Consider the following 24,454-nt stretch of genomic DNA (forward strand, 5'->3'; position numbering starts at 1 on the left):
CATTGGCATACTTCTTCAGCATGATTACCATCCCCTGGTGCTCAGAAATTATTCCTGAGCCTTTCCCAAGGTGTACCAAATCAAAAATTCTGGGGGTGGGTTTGGAAATTTTTGTTTTAATAAGACTTTGGGTATTTCTGATGCATGCTAATGTTTGAAAACCACGGGACAAGGACATTGGCATGATGGATCTAATTGAGAGTGTCTGGATTAAGGATCCAGTCGGATCTTCAGGGCTCAGTGATCCCCAGGGGTGGAGGGAAACTAAACTGGTTATAGGAGGACCAGAGGTAGAATGTTCCAAGAATGAGAAAACAAAAACATTTCTCTGAAATGTATCAGAAACCAGGAAATGTGTCTTAAGATAAAGAATACTAAAGGGAATAGAAATATGTCAAAGACTTTCTTGTTGAGTAGATTTTGGGAAATAGATGGTTAGCAGAGAACTTGGAAGTTGAATGTTAGCATTAGGCAGATCTTGAGAATGGTAAGCCATGCAAAGATTAAGGTCGTACATATGGCCTTTTCTGGGTGGTGAGAATTTGGGGTACCAGCTCTCAGACTGGAATATTTTGACAGGAACTAAAACTAAACAAAAGGGTACAAAATCAAATTCTGATCATCTGTTGAAATGATATGTCATAATAGGGATCTGACCACTGATGGAAAAAGGACAAGAAACCCAGTTATTAAGAAAGGAATACATCTCTACAAAAGAGCTTGGAATTGGAAGAACTGAGGACTGAGAATAGGTTAGTGTGAGCTCCTGGAACAAGGTTAAATGGCCTCAGGGGTGGTGTTTAGAGGGGTTGGTTATCACACAAATCATTAAGGTCAGCAGAAGGTGTCTACTGTGTGTTGTGTATCCAATTAAATATTTTACTTGAAGACAGGTGATTTATACATTATACATCTTTTTGACTCTTCATTGTCTGAATGATAATGGATTGAAATCAAAGATTTTAATATCTTGCTGTTTATGAGGGCTTATTTTAATCATATATATGTGTTTACAATGTGATTTCAATCTCTTGGACTTTCCCCCAACTTTGAACTTGCATAAAACTGTGCTTCAATCACTGAGAATATAAGCACATACTCAGAAACACTTTTGGCTCCCTGCTAAAACTGACTTATCATACATATTATCATGGGCACAAAACTTAAAAAAGTGAGTATGTTTGGGATTTTATATTGTTGTACATGAAATAAGGTAAACATTCAATTGGGTAGGCTTTCTTTGCAGTGGTCCTTCAAGCCTTCTAAGCCTCATTTTGAGGTGCATACTTACCCACACCACACCATCCCCCCCCCACCCCCTTGGAATTTGCTAAGATCTGGGAATGTAGTACAGAGGTTCTGATGCACCATGACTGGTGTGACTGAGGCCTTACCTGGAGTATGGCTTTCTCAAGGTTGTGAGATTAATCAGACACAGGCCAGATTTACCCAACAATGACTTGTCTGAATCATCCATGTGTGTCTTTTAACATATGGCTTGGTTCAAAATTCAAGGAAGTCACTATTCAAAATTGAGAGAAGAAATAAGAAGGAAGGAAAATCAGGCACTTAGGCAATAGGGAGCTGATTGGGACAGAGATAATTACACCTTAGGTGAATTTTTGTCAGTGTGGCAGATGAGAGCACATAGAGAACCTTCTCTATGGAGCTTTATATCCAATGAAAATAGTGTCAGAAAGCCAACTTTACTTAGAAAAAGCCTTTATGGAATAGTATTATCTTCCTGTTATTGTTAGTGTTTTGGGATTTGTATATTTGGAGACGTAGAAACTCCTCTTTGGTTTAAGTCTTCAGAGCAATCACATGTCACTTTCCTGTCATAGTTGAGATAGGTAATATTTTTCCTAAAGCATAATTGTCTTAATTCATCATAAGTTTTAATAATTCAGAATGGAACCTAAGGACTTTCCTGTTTGGAATGATATGAGAGAAAATCTCAGCAGGTTCAGCATTTCATTTGTTCAACATGAGCCATATGATAAAAGAAAGAAATGTGAAAAGAATGAAACTCTGAAAGTACTAAAAGAAAATAAGAAAGATTTGTTGTATAACTGTAGCAGGTAGAAGGCCTTTCTAAAACCTAGAGGACATAAGAGTTAATGGCTGATAAAAATACTGCTATATAAAAGGAAATTCTGCCTGGTAAGACTCATGCAATCAAAACAAAGTCAAAGGGTAAATGGCAAATGGGAGGAAAATGTTTGACCCAGAAGTTCGACTTCGGATTTATTCTAAAGATACAATCTTATATGTAAGAAATATTTATATATATCATTATCCATTACAGATTATTTTTTAGTACACCATTGGATTGGAAACAGTGTAAATACCTGTCAGCATGGTGTTTAGTTAAATTGTGGTTTATCTATATGATGGAATACAGTGTAGCTGGATTACATCTGAAAATACCTTACAGATATGTAGATTTTAGAAAGAGGTGCAAAAATTTTTTGAACTACAACATAGCCAGAAAACTGTTAGCAAAATGGCAATAAACACATACCTACCAATAATTACTTTAAATATCAATGAACAAAATTTTCCAATCAAAAGATATGGAGTGGGCTGAATGAGTAAAAAACAAGACCCATTTGTGTGCTGCCTATGAGAGACTCACTTTAGGTGTAAGGATACACACAGACTGCAAGTGGAGCGATAGAAAAAGATACTCCTTGCAAATGGAACCCAAAGGAAAGCTGGAGTAGCTATACTTCTATCAGACAAAATGGACTTTAAAACAAAGACTGTAATAAGAGACAAAGAAGGACATTACATAGTGTTAAAGGGCTCTCCAAGAAGAGGAAATAACATTTGTAAATAGGTACCCAGCATATATAAATAAATATATAAAGCAAATACTAATGGATCTAAAGGGAGAAATAGACAGCAATAAATAATAGTGGGTGATGTTAATATCCCACTTACATCAATGGAGAGATCATCCAAACAGAAAATTAATAAGAAAACATTAACCTTAAATGACACATTAGACCAGATAGACTTAACAGATATTAGACTAGATATACTTAACAGAACATTCCACCTAAAAAGAACAGAATATGCCTTCCTGTCAACAGCACCTGGAACCTTTTCTGAGATAGATCATATGTTAGGCCACAGAACAAATCTTAATAAATTTAAGAGGATTGAAACATATCAAGCACCTTTTTTGACGGCAGTGGTATGAATCTAGAAATCAATTACATGAAGAAAACTGGAAGATTCACAAGTCTGTGGAGATTGAACAACCAAATGGACCAAAGAAGAAATCAAAAGAGAAATAAAAAAATACCTCTAGACAAATGAAAATGGAAATGTAACATACCAAAATTTATAAGATGCAGCCAAAGCAGTTGTAAGAGAAGTTCATGGCAATAAATGCCTACCTCAAGAAACAATAAAAGCCTCAAACAACTGATTTTATACCTCAAGGAACTAGAAAAAAGAAGAACAAATGAAATCTAAGGTTAGTAGAAGGAAAGAAGTAACAAAGATTAGAGCAGAAATAAATGAAATAGAGACTAAAAAGATAATAGGAAAGATCAGTCAAACTAAGAGCTGGTTCTTTGAAAAGATAAAATTGACAAACCTAGAGTCATAAAAAATAAAAGAAAAAGGTAAAAATGAGGGCTCTAATCAAATCAGAAATCAAAGTGACAACTGACCTCAGAGAAATACAAAGGATCATAAATTCTATTATGATCAATTATTTCTTAACAAATTGGACAAATGGAAAAATGAATAAATTCTTTGAAACATACAGCCTACTACCACTAGATTATGAAGAAATAGAAAATCTGAACAGACTGATTACTAGTAAGGAGACTGAATTAGGAATCAAAAACCCGGTCCAGGACCAGGCTTCACTGGTCAGTTGTACCAAACATTCAAAGAAGAATTAATATCAGTCCTCACACTTTCCCAAAGAATAGACGAGGAGAGAACTCCTCCAAACTTATTGTACGAGGCCCATCATTACCCTTATAGCAAAACCAGAGAAGGATACTACAAGAAAAGAAAATTACAGCCAATATCCCTAGCGAACATAGATGCAAATGTGAGCAGATATTAGCAAATCAAATCCAGCAATACATTAAAAGCGTCATACACCACAATCAAGTGGGATTTATTCCAGGGATGAGAGAATGTTCAACATACACAAATCAATCAGTGTTATATACCACATGTATAAAATGAAGTGTAATAGTCCTATATCATCTCAATAGATGCTGAAAAAGCATTTGACAAAATTCAATATACACTTTATCCATATGATAAAAGCACACCACGAAGTGGGTATAGAGGGAACATGCCTCAACATAATAAAGGCTATATATGGTAAGCCTACAGCTAACATCATAGTCAGTATAAAAAGCTGAAAGCTATTGCTCTAAGATCTGGAGTAAGACGAGGATGCCCACTCTTGCCGATTTTGTTCAATATAGTATTGGTAGTCCTAGCAAGAGAAATGAAAACACTAATTCAAAAAGGTATATATGCACCCCCATGTCCATTGTAGCATTCAAATTGGAAAGGAAGAAGTAAAACTGTTACTGTTTGCCAGTGACATGGTGTATATAGAAAACCAAGATACCATGAAAAAAACTGTTAGAACTAACAGTTCCATACTGATTCTATTGTGTTTCTATATACTAGTGAACTATGAGAAAGAGAAATTAAGAAAGCAATCCCATTTACAGTTGCATCAAAGATAATAAAATACCTAGGAATAAATTTAATTAAGGGAGTAAAAGATCTGTATATTGAAAACTGTAAGACATTAATGAAGATTAAAGAAGACACAGATAAATGGAAAGATATTCTGTGCTCATGCATTGGAAGAATTAATATTGTTAAAATGTTCATACTACCCAAAGCAATCTACAAATTCAGTGCAATCCTATCAAAATTCCAGTGGCATTTTTCACAGAAATAGAACAAACAATCCTAGAATTTGTATGGAACCATAAAAGACCCTGAATAGCCAAAGCAAACTTGAGATAGAAGAAGGCTGGAGGTATCATGTTCCATAATTTCAAATTATATTATAAAGATGTAGTAATTAAAATAGTATGATCTTGGCATAAACACAGATGCATAGATCAGTGGAACAGAATAGAGACCCCAGAAATAAACCCGTATACCTATGGTCAATTAATTTATCATAAAGGAGCTGAGAATATACAGTGAGGAAAGGACAGCCTCTTCAATCAATTGTTGTGGGAAAACTGAACATCCACATGCAAAAGAACGAAACTGGGCCACCATCTTATACCATGGGTTACCAGAGTTGACTCAAAATGGATTAAAGTCTTGAAAGTAAGGCTTGAACTATAGAACTCCTAGAGGAAAACATAGGTGGTAAGCTCCTGACATAGTTCTTGGCAATTATTTTTTGAATCTGACACCAAAAGTAAAAGCATCAAAAGCAAAAATAAAATAAACAAAAGCAAAAAGAAAAGCATCAAAAACAACATGTTTTACTACATCAAATTTAAAAGCTTCTTTATAGCAAAGGAAACTACCAACAAAATGAAAAGGCAACATACTAAATATATATAAACCAAACTCATAGATGTAGACAAACTGGTGGTTGCCAGAGGTCAGAGATGGAGGGGTAGGAGAAATGGGTGAAGTTTTCTTTGCTTTTAAAAAAATTTTTAAATAAATTGAATAATAAAAAATTTAAACTATGCAAAATTAAAGTGTAGAATATAAAGTATTTGCTAACATATACATTGACATTTAAAAAATTTTTTTTAATGTTTATTCATTTTTTGAGAGACCGAGATTGAGCAGGGGAGGGGCAGAGAGAGAGGGTGGAGACACAGAACCTGAAGCAGGCTGCAGGCTCTGAGCCGTCAGCACAGAGCCTGACGCAGGGCTCGAACTCATGAACTGTGAGATCATGACCTGAGCCGAAGTTGGACGCCCTACTGACTGAGCCACCCAGGCACCCCTACATTAACATCTTTTGAAGCATCCATAAGAACAACATTATTGATATCTCCTGAGGGAAAGTTACATAGAGGTCTGGGAGAAGGGTCTGGGAAGGCATATCACTTCCTACTTTATCACCTAGCCCAAAAAATTAAATTACTAATTTGAGTGGCTGGGGAGGGAAAAATCAGTCACGTGTATATGTTTTAAAACTCTAACTTGGCTCAGTGAATGCTAGAATGTTTTTTATGTTTTCTCGGACATGGTTTCCAAAAAATAGGACATTTCTCTTATGTAGAGATGAAAGTTTATGACAGTTTACAACACAAATTAAACAATGAGGCTCTTTTTTTTTTTTTTGAGTCTTCTTCCATGGAAGAAAATATCCATAGTTGTAGAAATCAATTCATCTGCACTTAATTTTATGTTCCCCAAGGTCTAAATATACTGATTCAACTTTTTAGTATCCTCTTACATGGCAAGTTCAATTTGTTGAACGATGTGGAGAAGTAGTGTGTTGTTGGGGGAGGAATACATGCTGTAAAACTTTCCAGACAGTGTGAGAATGGGCTGCTGCTCGGATTAATTGTACTCATTTTGTGCAAGATGGATACGATGGAAAATACCCTCTTTTAAAAAATGTATTTATAATGTGTTCATGGCAGTGTAGAGTAGAAGAAGCAAATGTTTATACTTGAAGATGATGAATAAAGTTAAGACTTTCCATTTCAGGCACTCCACACTTTATCAGGCTTGCTTTTAATTTTGCATGCCAGTTATTTTTATTCCTTTAGGTTAGGCAGACTTCAGCAAGATTCTTTTTCCATTTTGGAGGAGAAAAGATATTTTGATTCAGGCACTTCCTCCTTACAACTTTCTCTTAGCACAGGGCTTGCTTAGCTGCAAGTCCATCTCAAGTTGGTCTCTGCCCTAGGGTACATCTTCTTTTCATTTGTAGGTGAATTAGCAGAAATATATCCTCTCAGCCTCTGCTGTTTTGTACTGGTTGTTAACTTTACTATTGATTTCTTTGCTTATAAGTCTGGAAATATTTTTAGTGCCTACGTAAGATATGGAGTAAACAGCAATAAATCAAATTTGTTTGAAGAAACTACATAACCTTGGGACCAGATTTCTGGCAGGCAATTTATAGTCTCTGTTAAAGCATTTGGCTAGCAGATGGGTTATCCCATCCTACTCAAAGGAGGTTTTAGTTATTGGTACATCTTTCTATTTTGGAGGTTGCTGTAACCTTTGAACCCTTGGGATTCTACAGATTAAAATCTGTTCTGTCTGTGAAGGGGGCAGTACCTTTTCCCTTTGACATTAAAATTATATCCAAGGTGTAAATTTCATATTTCAAATGGATCAGGTGTGTCCTCCGAGTCTAAATCCTGGCAAGTGGACTTACACTCCTTGTATTAATGTTTGTAAAGATAGAAAACACTGCTTTTCCAGGACAGTCCATTCATTCTGGATGCTCTTAATCATACTTCATATTTGCTATGGTCTGAATATTTGTGTCCCATTCCCTCCCCCATATTCATATGTGGAAGACTTAGCTCCCAAAGGTGATGGTATTAGAAGGTGGGGCCTTTGGGAAGTGGTTAAGTCACGAGGGTAGAGACCTCATGAATATGGTTAATGCTCTAATAAGAGAGGCTCCAAAAAGACCCCCGTTCCTTTCACCAAGGCAGGACACAGGAGAAGGTGCTGGCTGTGAACCAAGAGGAGAGCCCTCACCACAGTATGGCCATGCTCGTGGGGTAATCTTGGATTTTAGCCTCCAGAACTGTGAGAAATAAATTTCTGTTGTTTATAGGATACCGGGTCCATCGTATTTTGTTATAGCAGCCTGAATGGGCTAAAACAATATTGATATAAAATCTGCCTTCTCTCCATTAATTCTTCCCCATCCAGTTATCTTCTTTAAGATAGAAGAAATCTTTTTTTTTTCTCCTCAAATGTGATAAGATAATGGAGGTGTTGAATCTTTTTTTCAGCTAGAAAAATTCTCAATCCCTCAACTATTCAAGTATGAAATAATTGCCAGACCTCTAACTATGCTGGTCAAACTCCATGTTTGTCAAAAATTTCCTCAATGCACCATGCCAAACATCTCGTAATTTTCTGTGCGTGGGCTTCACTGAGGACAGTGGCTTGTCCTTTTAGGTACCTGAGGCCTCTGGAGGTCTTAATATGGTCCTGCTTCACTTGATGTCTTGTGTTGATTGACCTTCTGGTTCTAGAAGAGTTTATCCTTAACTTACTGCCTTCCTACTGTTTGACTCCTTGTGCCATCTCGTCTTTTTATACATAACTGTCAATATTCACCTTCTCTAATCCCACTGCACATACTGTTAGGGTGACCACATTGTCCTGGTTGGCTCAGGACTTTCCAGGTTATACAACTGAAATCCCTGTGTTCTGGGAAACACCTTAGTCCTGGGCAGACTGGAGTGGTTGGTCACCCTACATGCTGCCCTTTCTCCCACTACCTCATGGCGTATCTCCTGATTTTCTGTATATCTGTGCATGGTCCAGAGTGGTCTGTGTAAGCTCAGGCATTCATCTGAATGCTGACGTGTAAAGCTGTTCCCTATGCAGCGTTAGTGGTTGGAGGTTTTTGTTTGTTTGTTTTTTCTTTTCTTTTTTTTTTTTTTTTTTTTTTTTTAGTATTCTCATTTCTCCTCCATTTCCTGTGAAAACCCAGTGGAATCCTTTGATGTCTCTTTGACACATCCTATTTATTTAGTTTTTTTCTTTGTTGAAATTTTGGCATTAATTGTTCTTGAAGAATCTTTTTTTTTTTTTTTCAACAGTTCCACAAAATAAAATTCGTTTCCTTGCTACCTACATACCTTGGCTTTGGTTTAATTGTCATAGTGTTTGGGTGACCCCGTACTTAAGAAAGCAACAAAATTGTTCAGTAAGACCTAGGAAAACCATGTTTTTAGTAATTGGGAATCTTGAGTTCCAGTCCTAGATTGGTTACCACCTAGCTGAACTGCAGGACCCTGGGCAAGCCTTGTTTTCTCTTGAGGTCTTGGTTCCCTCCTCTGTAAAGGAATTGGACTTTGCTAGCTTGTTCATGAGATCACAATTTACATCACAATAAAATAACTGTCGGTGGAGGAGCAGACTGTGATTGCTTTATGTACCAAATACTTCTCTGGAGTGTGTTTGGAGTCTTTTCTATATCTCTCTAGCCTGGCCTCTGAAGCCTGAATCTGATATCTATCCCTTTATCAGACACATAACCAATTAGGCTCATAATGTCTTTTTCAGATGAAGAGTTGTTGCCTATAGCTAGAAGCATATTGGGTCTGGCATCCTCAAGGCCATCTGTCCCCAGAATCAACCATTCATTAGGAGGACTCCTAGAATTCAGAATATAAGTCAAACTCGTGGCTGTGATTTATTACAGTAAAAGAATATTAAGCAAAATCAGCAGAGGAAAAGGCACATGGGTCAATCCAGGAAAACCAGATACAGCTTCCAACAGTCCTTTCCCAGTGGAGTCACACAAAATTTGCTTAATTCCCGCAGCAACTAGCTGTGACAACACATGTGAAATGTTATTTATTAAGAAAGCTCATTAGGGACTCACCGCCCAAAGCTTTTAATGGAGACTGTTCATACAGGCAAGTGCTGTATCAAAATTCCAGACTTCTAGAAAGAAAGCAGGTGTTCAGCATAAGTACACTGTTAGTGCAATTTAGGCACAGTGAACCATCCTTACCGGGAATGGTAGGAACTTCCCCAAATTCAGTTTTCCAGATGGCAGCCGAGGACCAAGCTGCAAGCAGGTCTAAGGATAGAAGTTTCAGGCTTGCCAAGCTATCTCGTTTCTACACATGTAATAAAACTCAAAGTTTGCTTCTAGCCTCTTGACTTCTCTCTAGCAAGTAAGTCCACATGAAACGTTGGAAAGAAATGGACTTTGAGGACTAACGAAAGTTCTACTCCTGGCTTTACTAGTAACTTGTTGGGTGACTTCACTGAAGTTGTTTAACTTTATTTATTTGTTAAAGTTTATTTTTGAGAGTGAGAGAGAGAGAGAGAGAGAGAGAGAGAGAGCAAGCAAGTTGGGGAGGGGCAGAGAGAGAGGGGGAAAAGAGGATCCCAAGCAGGCTCCGTGCTGTCAGCACAGAGCCTGATACAGGGCTAGAACTCAACGAGCTGTGTGATCATGGCCTGAGCCAAAGTCAGATGCTTAACCAACTGAGCCACCCAGGCACCTCAAATTGTTTAACTTACTTAAAACTTTCTTTACTTTTGAATTGGAGATAATAGAGCTAACAATCTAGGGATTTTGTTGAAAACAGATTGCTTTATACACACATCTACTTGAAGCGTAGTATTACTTATCCCTGAATCTATTTATCCAACGAATGTGTATTAAGAACCTACTAGGTGCTGAACACTAATAGACCCTGGAGTGTAGTGTTCAGAAAAAGACATCTTGTTAGACATTTAGAGTCAAACGCGGGGGAAAGACTTTAATCTCAAATAATAATCATGAGTGTTAATGTACAATTTGTGCTAAGTTCTCTGAAAGAGAGGTAGACAGTGCAGTGGTCAGGGATGGTCTCCCTAAGGAAATAGCCTATGTGTAAGAACCTCAGATTTCAATAGGCAGTGACTCCATCAAGAGGTCAAGAGGGGAATTAGATAATGATGTAGCATACGCTATTCTCTTTGGGTGAGAAGGAGCAAGCATTGTTGGAGAATCAAAAAAAGTCCTGGAGCAGAGAGTTGGAGCAGTTGGAGCAGAGAGAACAAAGGAGAGAGAGGTAATGAATGATATTGGAGAGGGCCACAGTCAAGGACTACATTGAAGTGACAGAGCTTGGCCACCATCCTAAGAGCAATGGAAAGCCACTTAAGGGTGTTTAGCAGTGGAATGACATGATTGGATATCTAGGTGTTTTGAAAAGTTCACTCTGGCTGCTTTGTGGTGATATGACTAGAGTGGGTTAAGTGGGTTTAGGAGGCTGTTGTAGAAGCCTGGGCTAGTGATGACCATAATTTGAGTTAGTATTATAGCTTGCTTGGAGATGGAGAGACATGTAAACATTTGAGAGGGCATATCTGCATTTTCTTGTTAAAATATTTGAATGGATACTTTTAAGCAGACTGTTTTTATATAGGTTGGGTATGTGTGCTTCAGTCATGACTAGCATCATAAAATCTAGAGTTGGAAGAGATATCAGATTCGTGAGTGTATAACTCTAGTAGAGAAAGAGATGGAGTTATAATCTGCTGAGATTTCACTAATATAGCCCACCTTATCTATGCATCTAGTGAGTAGGAATAAGAAGATACTATATATGTAGATATATGTAGACCTCACAGTGTGTCAGCCAGTTTGCATATATTAACTAATTTAATTATCACAGCAAACCTGTCAGGCAGGAGCTATTCTTACACACATATTATAGATGAGATACAGATGAGACACACATAGGTGGCCAACTTCTAACAAATAAATGGTAGAGTTGGAATTTGAACCCAGGTATTTGTCTTCAGATTCATATGGCCAACTACAGTGGCAAACTATGACTCTTAGGCCAAATTTGGCCCATTGTTTTTGTAAAGACAGCCAGAAACCAAATACATACATATATGTATGTTGTATGTGTTGTATATATGTATATTTATATATAAATATAACATTTAAAAAGTATTTTAAAAAAAGAAAAAATCATGACAGAGATTATATGTGGTCCACAAAGCCTAAAATATTTACAATTTGGCCTTTTACAGTGAAAAAGTTTGCTGGCCCCTGCACTATGCTAACCATTACTAAGAAGATACCTTCCTTTAGTAGATCAGTGAGAGTCACTGATCTTTATAGACGAAGGACATATCTGGTCATAAAATGAGTTAGTTGCAGAGTGAAAACAGTATACTCATAGGTCCTGTTGTAGAATTATTTTTCTTGATATTTTCCAATTTAAAATTAAGGACTGGTATGACTGTGTAGTTTCTTGGAAAGATAGGAGAGTTATCCTTCAGTATTGAGATCAAAAGCAGCTGGGCTGGTGCTGAGTTACTTAATGTGATGTCTGTCATTAAGATAATGAATTTCGGATGAATTTTATGTGCTGCTTTAGAATTTGGAAACAGGATATATTAACAAAACACTTTCTATTTTAAACTCATGCTTTGTCTTTGAAAACAAAAATTGCACTAAATATTGATATATTCTGCTCTTTATAAATAACTATTTGGAGAAAAAAGATAGCTCTTTTTTTTAAAAACTTTTTTTTAATGTTTATTTATTTTTGAGAGAGACAGAGACAGAATGTGAGTGGGTTGGGGCACAGAGACAGGGAGGCACAGAATCTGAAGCAGGCTCCAGGCTCCGAGCTGTCAGCACAGAGCCCGACGCGGGGCCCGAACTCATGAGCCGTGAGATCATGACCTGAGCCGAAGTCGGACGCTCAACCAACTGAGCCACCCAGGTGCCCCAAAAGATGGCTCTTTAACAGTGCATTCCCACAGCCCCCAGAAGTGTATTAATAAGAGAGAATATAGCATGTTTTGGCATTTTTAAATATTGACAACTTGATTTTTGGAGAATTTCTGATATTCACCTGAATTTTTATAGAGTGCTATATATTTAAACACTTCAGTATTTATTAAATCTTACTATAATGATAGGCATTTGGGGGATTGTAGAGATGAGGACAGAAGTTTTTGTTTTTTGCCATGATGTGATTTTCACTGATAAATGGTTGTTCTAATCTACCACACTCTATAGGTGTGTTACATGTTTCTTGCCCATGCAAACTGTATTAATCTATTTTGTAATAGGATCAGACAGTGGCAACAGAGGTTCCATTTGGTCACAGTTGAGGTTCCATTTGTCTTTTCTTTGACACCATTGTAGATTGATTTTGGTAATTGTTGATGGATGCCTTTTATTCAAGCTCATTTCCTTGCTCAATCATCTCATATTATCGTTTTGGTTGTGGTGGGTGGATTGAGTAATGTACTCACGATAGTTGCTTAAATTACAATATGGTTTAGTTAGAATTTCTGCTATTTCATCCTTCCTCTTACTTAGATGATTTAGACCGTTAAAAGTTTTCTATTGCCTATTTTTCTATAATTTTTTTGATTGGAAAATGAGGGATTGTAGATGAAGTTGAACTCTCTTTTAATTGTAGGAGTTTCCAAACATACACAAAGAGAATCCATTTTTAATAGTCATTCCATATGGCCAGTCTTGTTTAACCTTTATCCTCCTCCTCCATTGCCTCCCATCAACCTCAGATAATTTTAAAACAAATTGTAAATACTGTATATTATTTCATTGGGTAAATACTTAAGTATGTGCCTCTAAATTATAAGGACTCTAAAAAAGTCAATGCCATTAACATGATAAAAAATTAACTAATTTCTAAGGTCAACAAATATCCAATTCATGTTCAAATTTTCCTAATTTTCTCAGAAATACTTTTCTGCAGTTAGTTTTTTAAATCAGGACCCAAATAAAGTTCATGGTTTACATGTGGTTGAATTGTCTCTTAATTCTGTTAATATACTGTATCCATTTCCCTTCCATTTTTTTTCCCTTTTGTCACTGATTCTATAGGTTAATTGTGAAATCTAAGTGTATATCAAATTTAGGTTAAAGTTTTTGACAAGAAAATTTCATAAATGGTGAAAAAGTTAGACTTTTGAACTGATAAGAAATAAATCTTATTTATAATAAATATATTTATTATATATTATATTTTGTATATTATATCAATACATTATAGAGTATATTTACAATATTAATATTTATTATATTTATTATATACTATATTTTTATAATATAAAATTATATATTAATATATAATAAATATACTAATATATTTATTATATATTTATTATAAATAAGACTTGTTTCTTATCACAGTAATGATACTGAATAGCAGATAAAAGGAAACAGAAATTTATATGTAATGCTGTTAATCATACATTTTTTTAAAACAAAGTTACTAATTCACTATTTGTTTTTTTTGTAATTAGCAACAATAATGAAACAATAGGAGTCCTTATTTGGCATAAGATTGCCAGACATAGACTACCCATTTTTAACTTTGCCTTCTGAGTCATTGGATTAGTGTAACGTTTCTGTCTACTCAGTGGTCTGGCCAACATTACTTTTCCTATTAAGGATGATGAAATCCTTGCTGCTAATTTTATACTGAAAATGGTAAGCGTAAAAATCCATCTAACCAAAATGTAAACTCGTAGATAATTCTTATGACCTATGTATAGAAGGTTAAGATAAGAAAGGTATCTTTAAATACAGTAATTTTATTACAGAGAAAAGAGACTTTAAAGTATGCTCTTTTACTCTTATAAAATCTGGTAGTCTCCATTTTAAAATTTATTGTGAATGGTAATATGTCATATTTTCTTAATCAGTTAAGCCCTGCTTGAAACTTTACAAATTGAATTTTGTTTCTTAAAAAATAACAGCTAATTTGATTCTTAAAAAATAGCAGTTAATTGGGTACCCAGATGGTTCAGTTGGTTAGCTGTCTGTCTCTTGATTCGGCTCAGGTCATGATTTCATGGTTTGTGAGTTCGAACTCTACGTCAGGCTCGCTGCTGTTAGCATGGAGCCCACTTCAGATTCTCCATCTTCCTCTCTCTGTGCTCCTCGCCTGCTCGTGTGCGTGCAAGTGTGTGTGTTTGTGTGTGTGTGCGCTTGCATGCGCGCACTCCCTCTAAAAAAAAAAAAAAAAAAGACAACTTGGTCCTTAAAAAAAAATAATTACAAAAGTGCTCTTAAAATATATTTACCTGCTGCCGTCAACTTTATGAAAATAACTTATTTTTCCTTGAATATTTATTTCTCATAGTGGTGAAAATTATGTGAGAAATACCTTTTTCCAGAAAAAAATCTAAGGACGTTGATATTTATCTTTATGGAAACGTTTTCCTTTCTTTAGTTGACTAGTGAATGTTTGAATTTATTATTTCTTCATGTGTATTGCACCTATTTATATTTTATTATTTTAATTATTTTTAAAATTTGATGGAAAATTACTTTGATTTATATGAAATTATTTCTAATTGAATTCTGTAATGCATTAGTGCTATTTCCAATAATTGCCTATTGCCTAGCAGACATTTAATACCTTGTGAGTTTTGTGTTATTGGTAGCAACATGCAGGTGACAAACGGTATAGCTCAATGCATTGAATGTTATAAAGATGTTGACTTTTGCTTTTTTAGTCCGTGAGTCCTCCTGTGTCCTCAGGTTAAAAGAAGTGTCCCAGCACTTTTGATATTTGCTAATATACTTTGTTCTTTTATACATTTTTCTGCATGCCTTTTCCTGATAAGCATTCTCCTTAATAGCTTTTATGGATGTTTTGAATGATTACTTAAGTCTGCCTCCTCCTACTGACAAATGGTTTTATGTTGGACTGAAAATAATTGTCCATTATAGAATGGTGACTAAAAGCTGTGTATTTACTAGGGCAGCCCTGATTTTGGTTCCTTTATTTGCTAAATAAACAACAAAGCAGTGAAGACGATGTATATGTTGTTGTGGCTACTAAGACTTTTCATTACGAAAATGAATAGGAGGTAGGCGGGTAGGTTTAATGACTCTAATGACTGTAGTGGGTTGTAACGTGGGAGCATTTAACCTCTTGCAAAACCATCTTATGTTAGTCCCTTCTGTCTTTACAGATAAATTATTAGTCATAACTGTAGCAACAAAAGAAAGTGATGGATTCCATCGATTTATGCAGTCAGCCAAATACTTCAATTATACTGTGAAGGTACAGTATATCTTTTAATTCGCAGACATGTTAGAATATGTGACTAAAGTACATTTTTCATAAAAATACCAACGATCCTACTGCCACAATCTGCAGTCTACACAAGGAAGTTGAAATTTGGTTACATAATTACTGAGTTTGTGTATATAATTGATTGTTTTAAGGATACGTTTTGGCCTTATTAATACTCTGCCACTTAGACAATGATTTCTTCATATTTGCCAATGCTTTATATAAACATGTTCTATGAAACAACAGAAAAATATGTTTATATATATTTATGTTTCTTTTGAGGGGCCATGTACAAGCACAGCATAGCAGATTTGACAGTTTTTTTCATTACTAAGAAGAATTTTTTTTCTATAATGGGTATGTCTATCATAGTATGTTTCTTTGTTTACAGAGAAGGGGAAACATGGCTGTGAAGGGGATACCTTTTCTGTTTCATTATTGAGAGTTGCTTTTCTTGTTGTTTGTTTTAGAGGAATTTGAGAACATTAAAAGTATAAAAGGTTTTTTTTTTAGAAGACTGATCTCCAGGGGAATATCTCATTGATAAATGATCAGAGGAAACCTGGGGAATTTAGTAGAACTAGTAAACTGAGCTGTGAAAGGCCTGCCTTTTTTATTTACTTATTTATTTTTTTATAGAAATGAGGATCTGTCAGCCAGGTCTTTTCCACAAATAAGAGGCGGATGGGGAGGTATCCCAGGTAGGAAAACAAACCAACCAACAAACTGAAGACATTTACAAAAAACCAAAAACTAAAAAGCAAAACACACACAAAGAAACACAAAGCCAACCAAAGAAACAAAAAACAACTTTAACAAAAAAGAAGAAGGAAAGATTGTTTCGCCTAGGGAAAATTGAGCTATTCTAGTATGTAATGTAGAAGGAAGGTAGTATTCACTTACATAACCCCTAGGAGACTAGGTATGGATGATAATATAAAACAGCTAGTAAAGAGGCTAAACTGTGCTGGAAAAGAGATCTAGTGTTAACACCCAGATATTTATTACACGATAAATGAGAAGTCTGTTAGACGTTTGTTAGGATAGAGGAGAAATATAGTAGTATGTACTGATGGGAGGCATTATGGAAGTAACAGAGAAATCAGGGTAAAATTATGCCAAATAATACTGAAATACAATGAGGAGGGATCATTAGAGTTCGTACTGGGGAGGGTGTGGGATGTTCCTTATGTGTGAGGCACTGTTTGGAACTTTATATGTGGTAGGCTGTTGAAACCACGTATGTTAGATATTACTTGGTTTATGGGTGAGGAAAACTTGCCCCAGGGTATATGGCTATGAAATGTTAAATCTTGGACCCCAGCCCATTTGAGTGATTCTTGCTGTTTTCCCGTTATGAAATGCAGTAGTTCTCAAAGCGTGGACCCCAGACTACCAACATCAGCATCGTCTGGGAAATTGTTAGAAAGGAGATACTCAGGCCCGACTTCAGGTCTACTGAATCACAAACTCTGCAGTCTGTGTTTTAACAGGCCCTCTACATGATTCTGATGCACACTGAAGTTTGACATACTGATAGAGCGGAAAGAAAATAGAAAATAGAGCTTAGCATAGTGCACTGCACAGAGTAGGCTCTTGGATATGGCTGGGCCTGGTATTAGTGCAGTATTGGAGAAGCCCAGAGGGTTTTGGAATGGAAGTGTAGCAAACCATGGGCCATAGGAGGCCAGTTTTTAGGGTAAAAACTAATAGTTCTACCAGACCAGTAATTCTCCTAGACTGGCCCCAGTATGAATCCAGATACATGTCAGTTTTGAGTTTTCTTGTTAGCACTTATTCCCAACCTGCAGTAGAGTAGTGAGTGCAGTGATGAAGTGATAACTAGAAATCTGAGGCTGGGAGCCCCATGGACTTTGCCAGCAGAGTTTATATTTGGTTCAATGTTTAGGAAAGTTGGAGCTAATGTTTATTTTCTAACAAGCAACAAAACTAAAAGGCAGCCTACTGAACGGGAGAATATATTTGCAAATGATATATCTGATAAAGGGTTAGTGTCTCAAATATATAAAGAACTGATACAGCTTAACACCCAAAAAACAAATAATGCAATTAAAAACTTGGCAGAAGTCATGAACAGACATTTCTCCAAATGAGACATACCGATGACCAACAGACATATGAAAAGATGTTCAACATCACTAATCATCAAAGAAATGCAGCTCAAAACCACAATGAAATACCACCTCACACCTGTCAGAATGGCTAAAATCAAAAACATTAAGTGTTGGGGATGATGTGGAGAAAAAGGAATCCTCTTGCATGGTAAACTGTAATGTAAACTTGGAATGCAAACTGGTATAGTCACTGTGAGAAATGCTGTGAAGGTTCCTCAAAAAATTAAAAATAGAACTACCTTATGACCCAGTAAATACACTACTACTGGGCGTTTACCCCCAAAATACAAAAACACTAATTCAAAGAGATACATGTACTTCTGTGTTTATAGAAGCATTATTTACAGTAGCCAAACTGTGGAAACAGCCCAGTATCCATTGATAGATAAATGGATAAAGAAGGTGTGGTAATTATATATAATGGAATATTATTCATCCATAAAAAAGAATGAAATCTTGCCATTTGCAGCAACATAGAGCTAGAGAATATAATGCTAAGAGGAATAAGTTAGTCAGAGAAAGACAAATACCATATGATCTCACTCGTATGTAGAATTTAAAAAACAAAACAAATAAACAAAGGAAAAATAAAAATGAGAGAAAGACAAACCAAGAAATAGACTCTTAAGTATAGAGAACAAACTGATGGTTACCAGAGGGGAGGTGAGTGAGGGGTGGGGGAAATAGGGGATAGAGATTAAAGTGTACCCTTATCATGGGGAAAATAAATAAAATAGTACATAAATAAATTAAGAAAGTCCATTTTGTCTATTACCTATCTTGATATAAAAAATTATTTTCTAAATTTATTTTACCCTTTCTCTTGTGTTTAATTTCATTCTCCCTTAATTTCACAAATCTCCTAGTAAAATCATTATCTTGGGAACATCCGAATTTGTGATGGAATTAAAATTCAGGATGTGTGTGTGGCGGAGGGGAACCTATACTTGCTGCTCCCTCACAGCCAGGTGTGGTTCCGTGTACTTCCAATATGGGAGACAGCTGTTGAGGCTGAGGCAGACCGTGAGGAGAACAGCTACAAGTTTAGCTCTGATTAATTGTGCTTAGGCAATTCCTTGCATTAATGAATTGTTATTAAGTTTTTGAGGGCAATGTAAATTTAAACTTTATGAAGAAGGTGACATCTGACCTGATGCCCTCTGTGTTTCCTTGAACAGCTGATTTGCTTCAGTAAGAAAATCACTTAAGAGTCCTGTCCAAAACTCTTCTGGACTTGGCTTTGGTGTTCATCGTACAGATTTCCTGTCAGATTGAAAAGCATTATGGGAAGTTTCTATATTTTCTTGTTCACTTTAGTCTGAACAAGTAGAAATAAGATATGAGAAATATTTTCAGTGCTCCTTACCCCTTTGACCTCCTTGGATTAGATTCTACTTTTGAAATGGTAAAGTCGGGAATGGCACTTTATGGGATGGATAACATTGAAGAACCATGACCTGAACTAGGCATCAAGTGTTTGTTTCTCTGTAGCATCATGATTTAGTGATTTAGTGAAATGTTTGAAGAGTAGATACTGTGTAATATCGTACAAGTTGCTGATGACGTCTGTGGTACTGCTATAACTTGAGTTTTGCTCAGTGACAAAATGTTGATTTCATTTATAGGTCCTTGGTCAAGGAGAAGAGTGGAGAGGTGGTGCTGGAATTAATAGTATTGGAGGGGGCCAAAAAGTGAGATTAATGAAAGAAGTCATGGAACATTATGCTAATCAAGAGGATTTGGTTGTTTTGTTTACTGAATGGTAAGAGAAATAACTTACGAATTTTTAAGTCTACATTAAATTATTATTAAAAAGTTGCAATTCATATTTGCAGATTATATATTATTTTATTCACAAGGAATCATTAACTTAAAAAGTAGATTTTACTCATAATTAGAAAACCATCATCTAACATAGTTGTGTAATGGATCAAATCTAATGAGTTACCATAAGCAACAATGAGAAAATACAGCATGAGCTAGCATTTTTGCGAAATCCGTCTTTTAATCCTGACTTGAGATGGAAGAAAGATCATGTTGAGGTTTTCTGTTGAGGAAAATAACTCAGTGGGTCCTGGCTGACCAGGAGGAAACGGATCATGAAAAGTTATAAATGAGAAATAATAAAGTCTATTTTTAAGGAAGAAAAGTCTTTTCAGTGTGTATCTTTTTGTATACTGTTTTATTTTCCTTCTCCTTGATTTGGAATGCCCACTGTTCTCTTTTACCTTCTTTCTGCATGTTTTTATAATGTCAAATTGTCATGAGTCATTAGTGTTTGCTACTTTCTTTCTTCCATTTTCTTCACCTTTTTATTTTTATGTTTTGGTCATTAATTGCTTATTTCAAATCCCCATGCATTTTCTCCTCTAACTTAGGAAAGCTTATTTGAATCTCTTCCTCAGTTTGAAAATCCCAAACCATTACTACTGCAGATAAAAGTAAGAGTAATGTATTTCATACAAATATGTATATAAGAAAGGCATAAATTTTGAAATGAAAATAGACATAATAAAGTCCCGCTGCCATCAACCATTAAAAGTTTTGAGAAGGTCTACATTACTTGCTTCTTTAGAATTTCCTTAATATCCTTTTTTTTTTAAAGTTTCTTTATTTCTGAGAGAGAGAGAGTGAGAGAGAACGAGCTAGTATGAGCAGGGGAGGAATAGAGAGAGGGAGACACAGAATCCAAAGCAGGCTCCAGGCTCCGAGCTGTCAACACAGACCCAGATGTGGGGCTCGAACTCATGAACCGAGAGATCATGATCTGAGCCAAAGTCAGACGCTTAACTGACTGAGCCACCCAGGTGCCCCATAGAATTTCCTTAATATCTTGGAGGAAAAAAAATAAAGTTCTGCTTATAGCTAACCTCTTCTTACAACATGAGATGTAGGATAGCTGGTGTCAGCTTAAGTACTGGGAATTTTTATACAGAATCTATTATTATATATATATTTACCTTTGGAAAAGAGTAGAAAGCTCACAATAATTGTTTAGATTAAATATTGAGTATGTTTTGGTTTAAAAGTATGGCAGAGGAGCGCCTGGGTGGCTCAGTCGGTTAAGCGTACAACTTCGGCTCCGGTCCTTATCTCTCGGTTTGCTAGTTTGAGCCCCGCATTGGGCTCTGTGCTGACAGCTCAGAGCCTGGAGCCTGCCTCAGATTCTGTTTGTCTCCTTCTCTCTCTGCCCCTCCCCCACTCATGCTCTCTCTCCATCTCTCAAAAATGAATAAACATTTAAAAATTAAAAAAAAAAAACTTAAAATATGGTGGACTTCAAATAGCCAATTTGGTCAGCTTGAAGGTGCCACATGTACGTTTTGATTTTCATTTCAAGGCAAATTCTCCTTGTACAAGTTACCACATATGAGCCAGTAATGGTTTTAGGTTCTTAAGCCTCCTTTTGTGTTTTCGGAAGAAGCTCTTTCCTTCTACCTTTACCCTCCTGTCCCACTCCACCTCCCCCATCCCCCAATCCAGGACTTAGCCTTGGGAAAAATTGGTTTAATAAGGTGCCAGTTTGTTTTTCTTAAGGAAAGGGATACTTCGAGATATCTGAAAGCTGCCTGCAGTTGCATTTATTTATTTAGATGATATTTTAAGACCCAGCATGACAAAAAGACAACAGTAACATTTTAAATGGAAGACTTGTGTGTCAGGCACTGTTAGTGTTTGGGATATATCAGTGAACCAAACAGACAAAATTTCTGACACTTTCCTCTGTGAAAACAGTCAGGTAACTGAAAATATGCAGACCCAACTCAGCCAAGCCACTGTCTGAGAAGAATCAGTAACATGTTCTCTATCTTGACCCAGCATGTCTGTTCTGCTGGAAGAGCCTAGGGATCATGAGAAAGTAACTGAGGTAAAGAGGGATGGGCAGGTGCTGCCACGTTAGAGCTTTTTTCTCCTCTTATTTATTTGTTTAAACAGCACCCTTTAAAAAAAGTGTCATGTACAGAGTGATGAATATAGTTGAAAATTATGCATAATCTAAGGTCTGAGAGAAATGGATAGGCTATTTTTAAATTACTTGAACTAGGATACCCGTTCTGTAACAAAACTGCTAATCTTCTAATTAAGTTTACCTTTGGTCAAAGGTAGAATTCAGAAAGGTAGAATTATTAATTTTTTTATAAATCAAATTCCTGTTTCTTGTGTGGTTTTCTTTTCTTTTAAATATTTTTTTTATTAGAGAGCAATAGTGGGGGGAGGGGCCGAGAGAGAGGGAGAGAATCTTAAGCAGGCTTCACGCTCTGCACCTAGCCTGACGCAGGGCTCCATCCCATAATCCTGGGATCCTGACCTGAGCCGAAATTGAGTCAGACACTTAACCACGTGAGCCATTCAGGTGCCCCTTAGGTCATTTCCTTAGGACAACTCAACTGTAATAATTCGTTTTATGGAAGCATAGGTCACCACTGTATGAAAACATACAAACATTTATGTACTTAATGGTTTGTATAGTTTGGATAGGCTTTGTCAAAAAAACCTCTCTCCAGGTATAAATTGTATACCATTACATACACTCATTTTAAGTGTAAAATTCAATGATTTTTAGTCATCTTAGAGTTGTGCAATTATCATCACTTCTCAATTTTAGAGCATTTCTAACACCTCCAAATAATCCCTTGTGTTTGTTTAGACACGCTCTTGTGAATTAATTTGGGAACAATTTTATAACACTGCTTCCATGGGAATATGTATTCTAAATTGACTTTTGGATGAAAATTTAGAATTAGAGACAAGATGTTTATAAATGTACTATATAGAGTAAGATTTATCATATTTAATTTAGATAAAAACAAGTATTTGGCAAGGGTTTGGGTTCTTAAAATGAAAATTGAAGCTATCCATATGAGAAAGTACCATAAACTTTTTTTCAAGTTATTTGATGCTGGAGTGTGTGTGTGTGTGTGTGTGTGTGTGTGTGTGTGTTAATATAAATTAGATGGTTTGTAAAGCTGACCATCTCTCCTTGATTAGATGAATTTATTTAATATAATTGTAATGGATAATTCCAATCATAATGAATTTGGTAACTTTTAATGGATGGAGTGCAATGAGTTCTTTTGGACTAGGCTCATGAAGATTTTGAGGACAAATATTATAACTTGATAGCTGCACATTCCCGTATGGAGAAAAATTATTCCATAAAGACTTTATAATTCACCTTAATCAAAGTAACTGAGCACTTTGAGTTTTAATACAGGGTACATTGCATTACTTTTAGAATTACCTTGTACATTATGTATTTCTTTTACTTCAGTCACATTGAAGACAGATGGTCAGGCCTAATTATTATTATATAGTAGGTAGTATTTTTTTTAAATAATATGTAGGCCAGTAAGTAACAAAAAGTGTTTTATTGTGAGTGATACAAATTGAATATCCCCACAAGTTTGCTCTGTACTAGATATAATAAAATATAAACCAGCCAGAGTCCAGACCCCAGAATACGCATGTGGTGGAATTCTATTTTGGGTGTCAGTATCTAATAAAACTTTAGTGATTTGTTTTATTTTTTTCTTATACATTTGAGAAAATTCTTTAGAAGAAAAGTTGTTAGAAATAAAGGTGATTAATTATTTTGTTTTGAATTTGGACTGAGCATAAATTTCTGTTTTTTGGTGATGAATATGATGCCATTAATCAGAATGCTGATGGGCTACATTTTGAAAGACTCCTAATATATGAAATATTTAAAAGACATATTCAGGGGTGGTTATTGGCCTCACCAAAAGGAATATTTTCTCTATTAAAATAACTACCCAAGGATTTGGGTATATAGAAACTGCTTGGCTCATTGCAGTATTTGTTTAAAGATGATTAACTAAATGATTTTGAGGTAAGATAAAGGAATTGACTTTGCAGTTTATAAGCTCTTACTCACTAAAGATTGCAGTAAGGAAGATTGAATTTAAAAAACTAGAATGGTAGTTACTGTTATAACGCAAAAGTTGATATAGAATTAAAATGAATATAAAGTAAAGCCTCTGGCCTGGGAAATTGATCCAGGATAAAGGGCACTGGCTGAAAATCCAGGAATAATCTTAGTCACAAATTCTTTTCTGTTAACATATATGCCTTACCCCTTGTATATTGCTAGCTTCCATGTACCTTGCATGTTGAATTGTAATTGTCCTTATTTCCAGACAGTGAGGCTGAGGGCTGTACCTGATTTAAATATTGTCTGGGTAAACAGCAAGGTATCGATAAATATTCGGTAACAGAAACTGGCATTAAAAGAGCAAGAAACAGATCTTAGAAGAAATATGGTAGATACTTTGAAACTGCTTTTAAAGATAGATTTTCTTCATTCATTTGGAGATACTAAAACGATTGGTGAAGGCCAAGAAGTGTCCAAATTTTCTAGATCTCAAAGGTTGCAATTATTTAAAAAAAATGAATTTTGATTGTCAGAAGCCATGAAAATAATGATGTTGTTGTTGCTGATCTTTCCCATGTAAGCTAATGTTTGTTTCTTTGGCTCCTAATTAAATATTATTTTGCTGAAAAAGTAAGATAAGTGGACAGATTTTT

The 24,454-nt window shown here is 35.6% G+C and overlaps 1 protein-coding gene across 2 annotated transcripts in view; it reads left to right on the forward strand.

Annotated features, from left to right (window-relative positions):
- PLOD2 (procollagen-lysine,2-oxoglutarate 5-dioxygenase 2) overlaps positions 1-24,454 on the forward strand; it is a 99,105-nt gene that overhangs the window by 25,541 nt on the left and 49,110 nt on the right. For both annotated transcript variants that reach the window (XM_027061661.2, XM_027061660.2), the window contains exons 2-3: positions 15,670-15,761; positions 19,534-19,670. In XM_027061661.2, coding sequence (XP_026917462.1) covers positions 15,670-15,761; positions 19,534-19,670 — 229 coding nt within the window. The remainder of the gene's footprint in view (positions 1-15,669; positions 15,762-19,533; positions 19,671-24,454) is intronic.

Source organism: Acinonyx jubatus, chromosome C2, assembly GCF_027475565.1.
Source record: "Acinonyx jubatus isolate Ajub_Pintada_27869175 chromosome C2, VMU_Ajub_asm_v1.0, whole genome shotgun sequence".
In the NCBI taxonomy this organism is placed as follows: Eukaryota; Metazoa; Chordata; class Mammalia; order Carnivora; family Felidae; genus Acinonyx; species Acinonyx jubatus.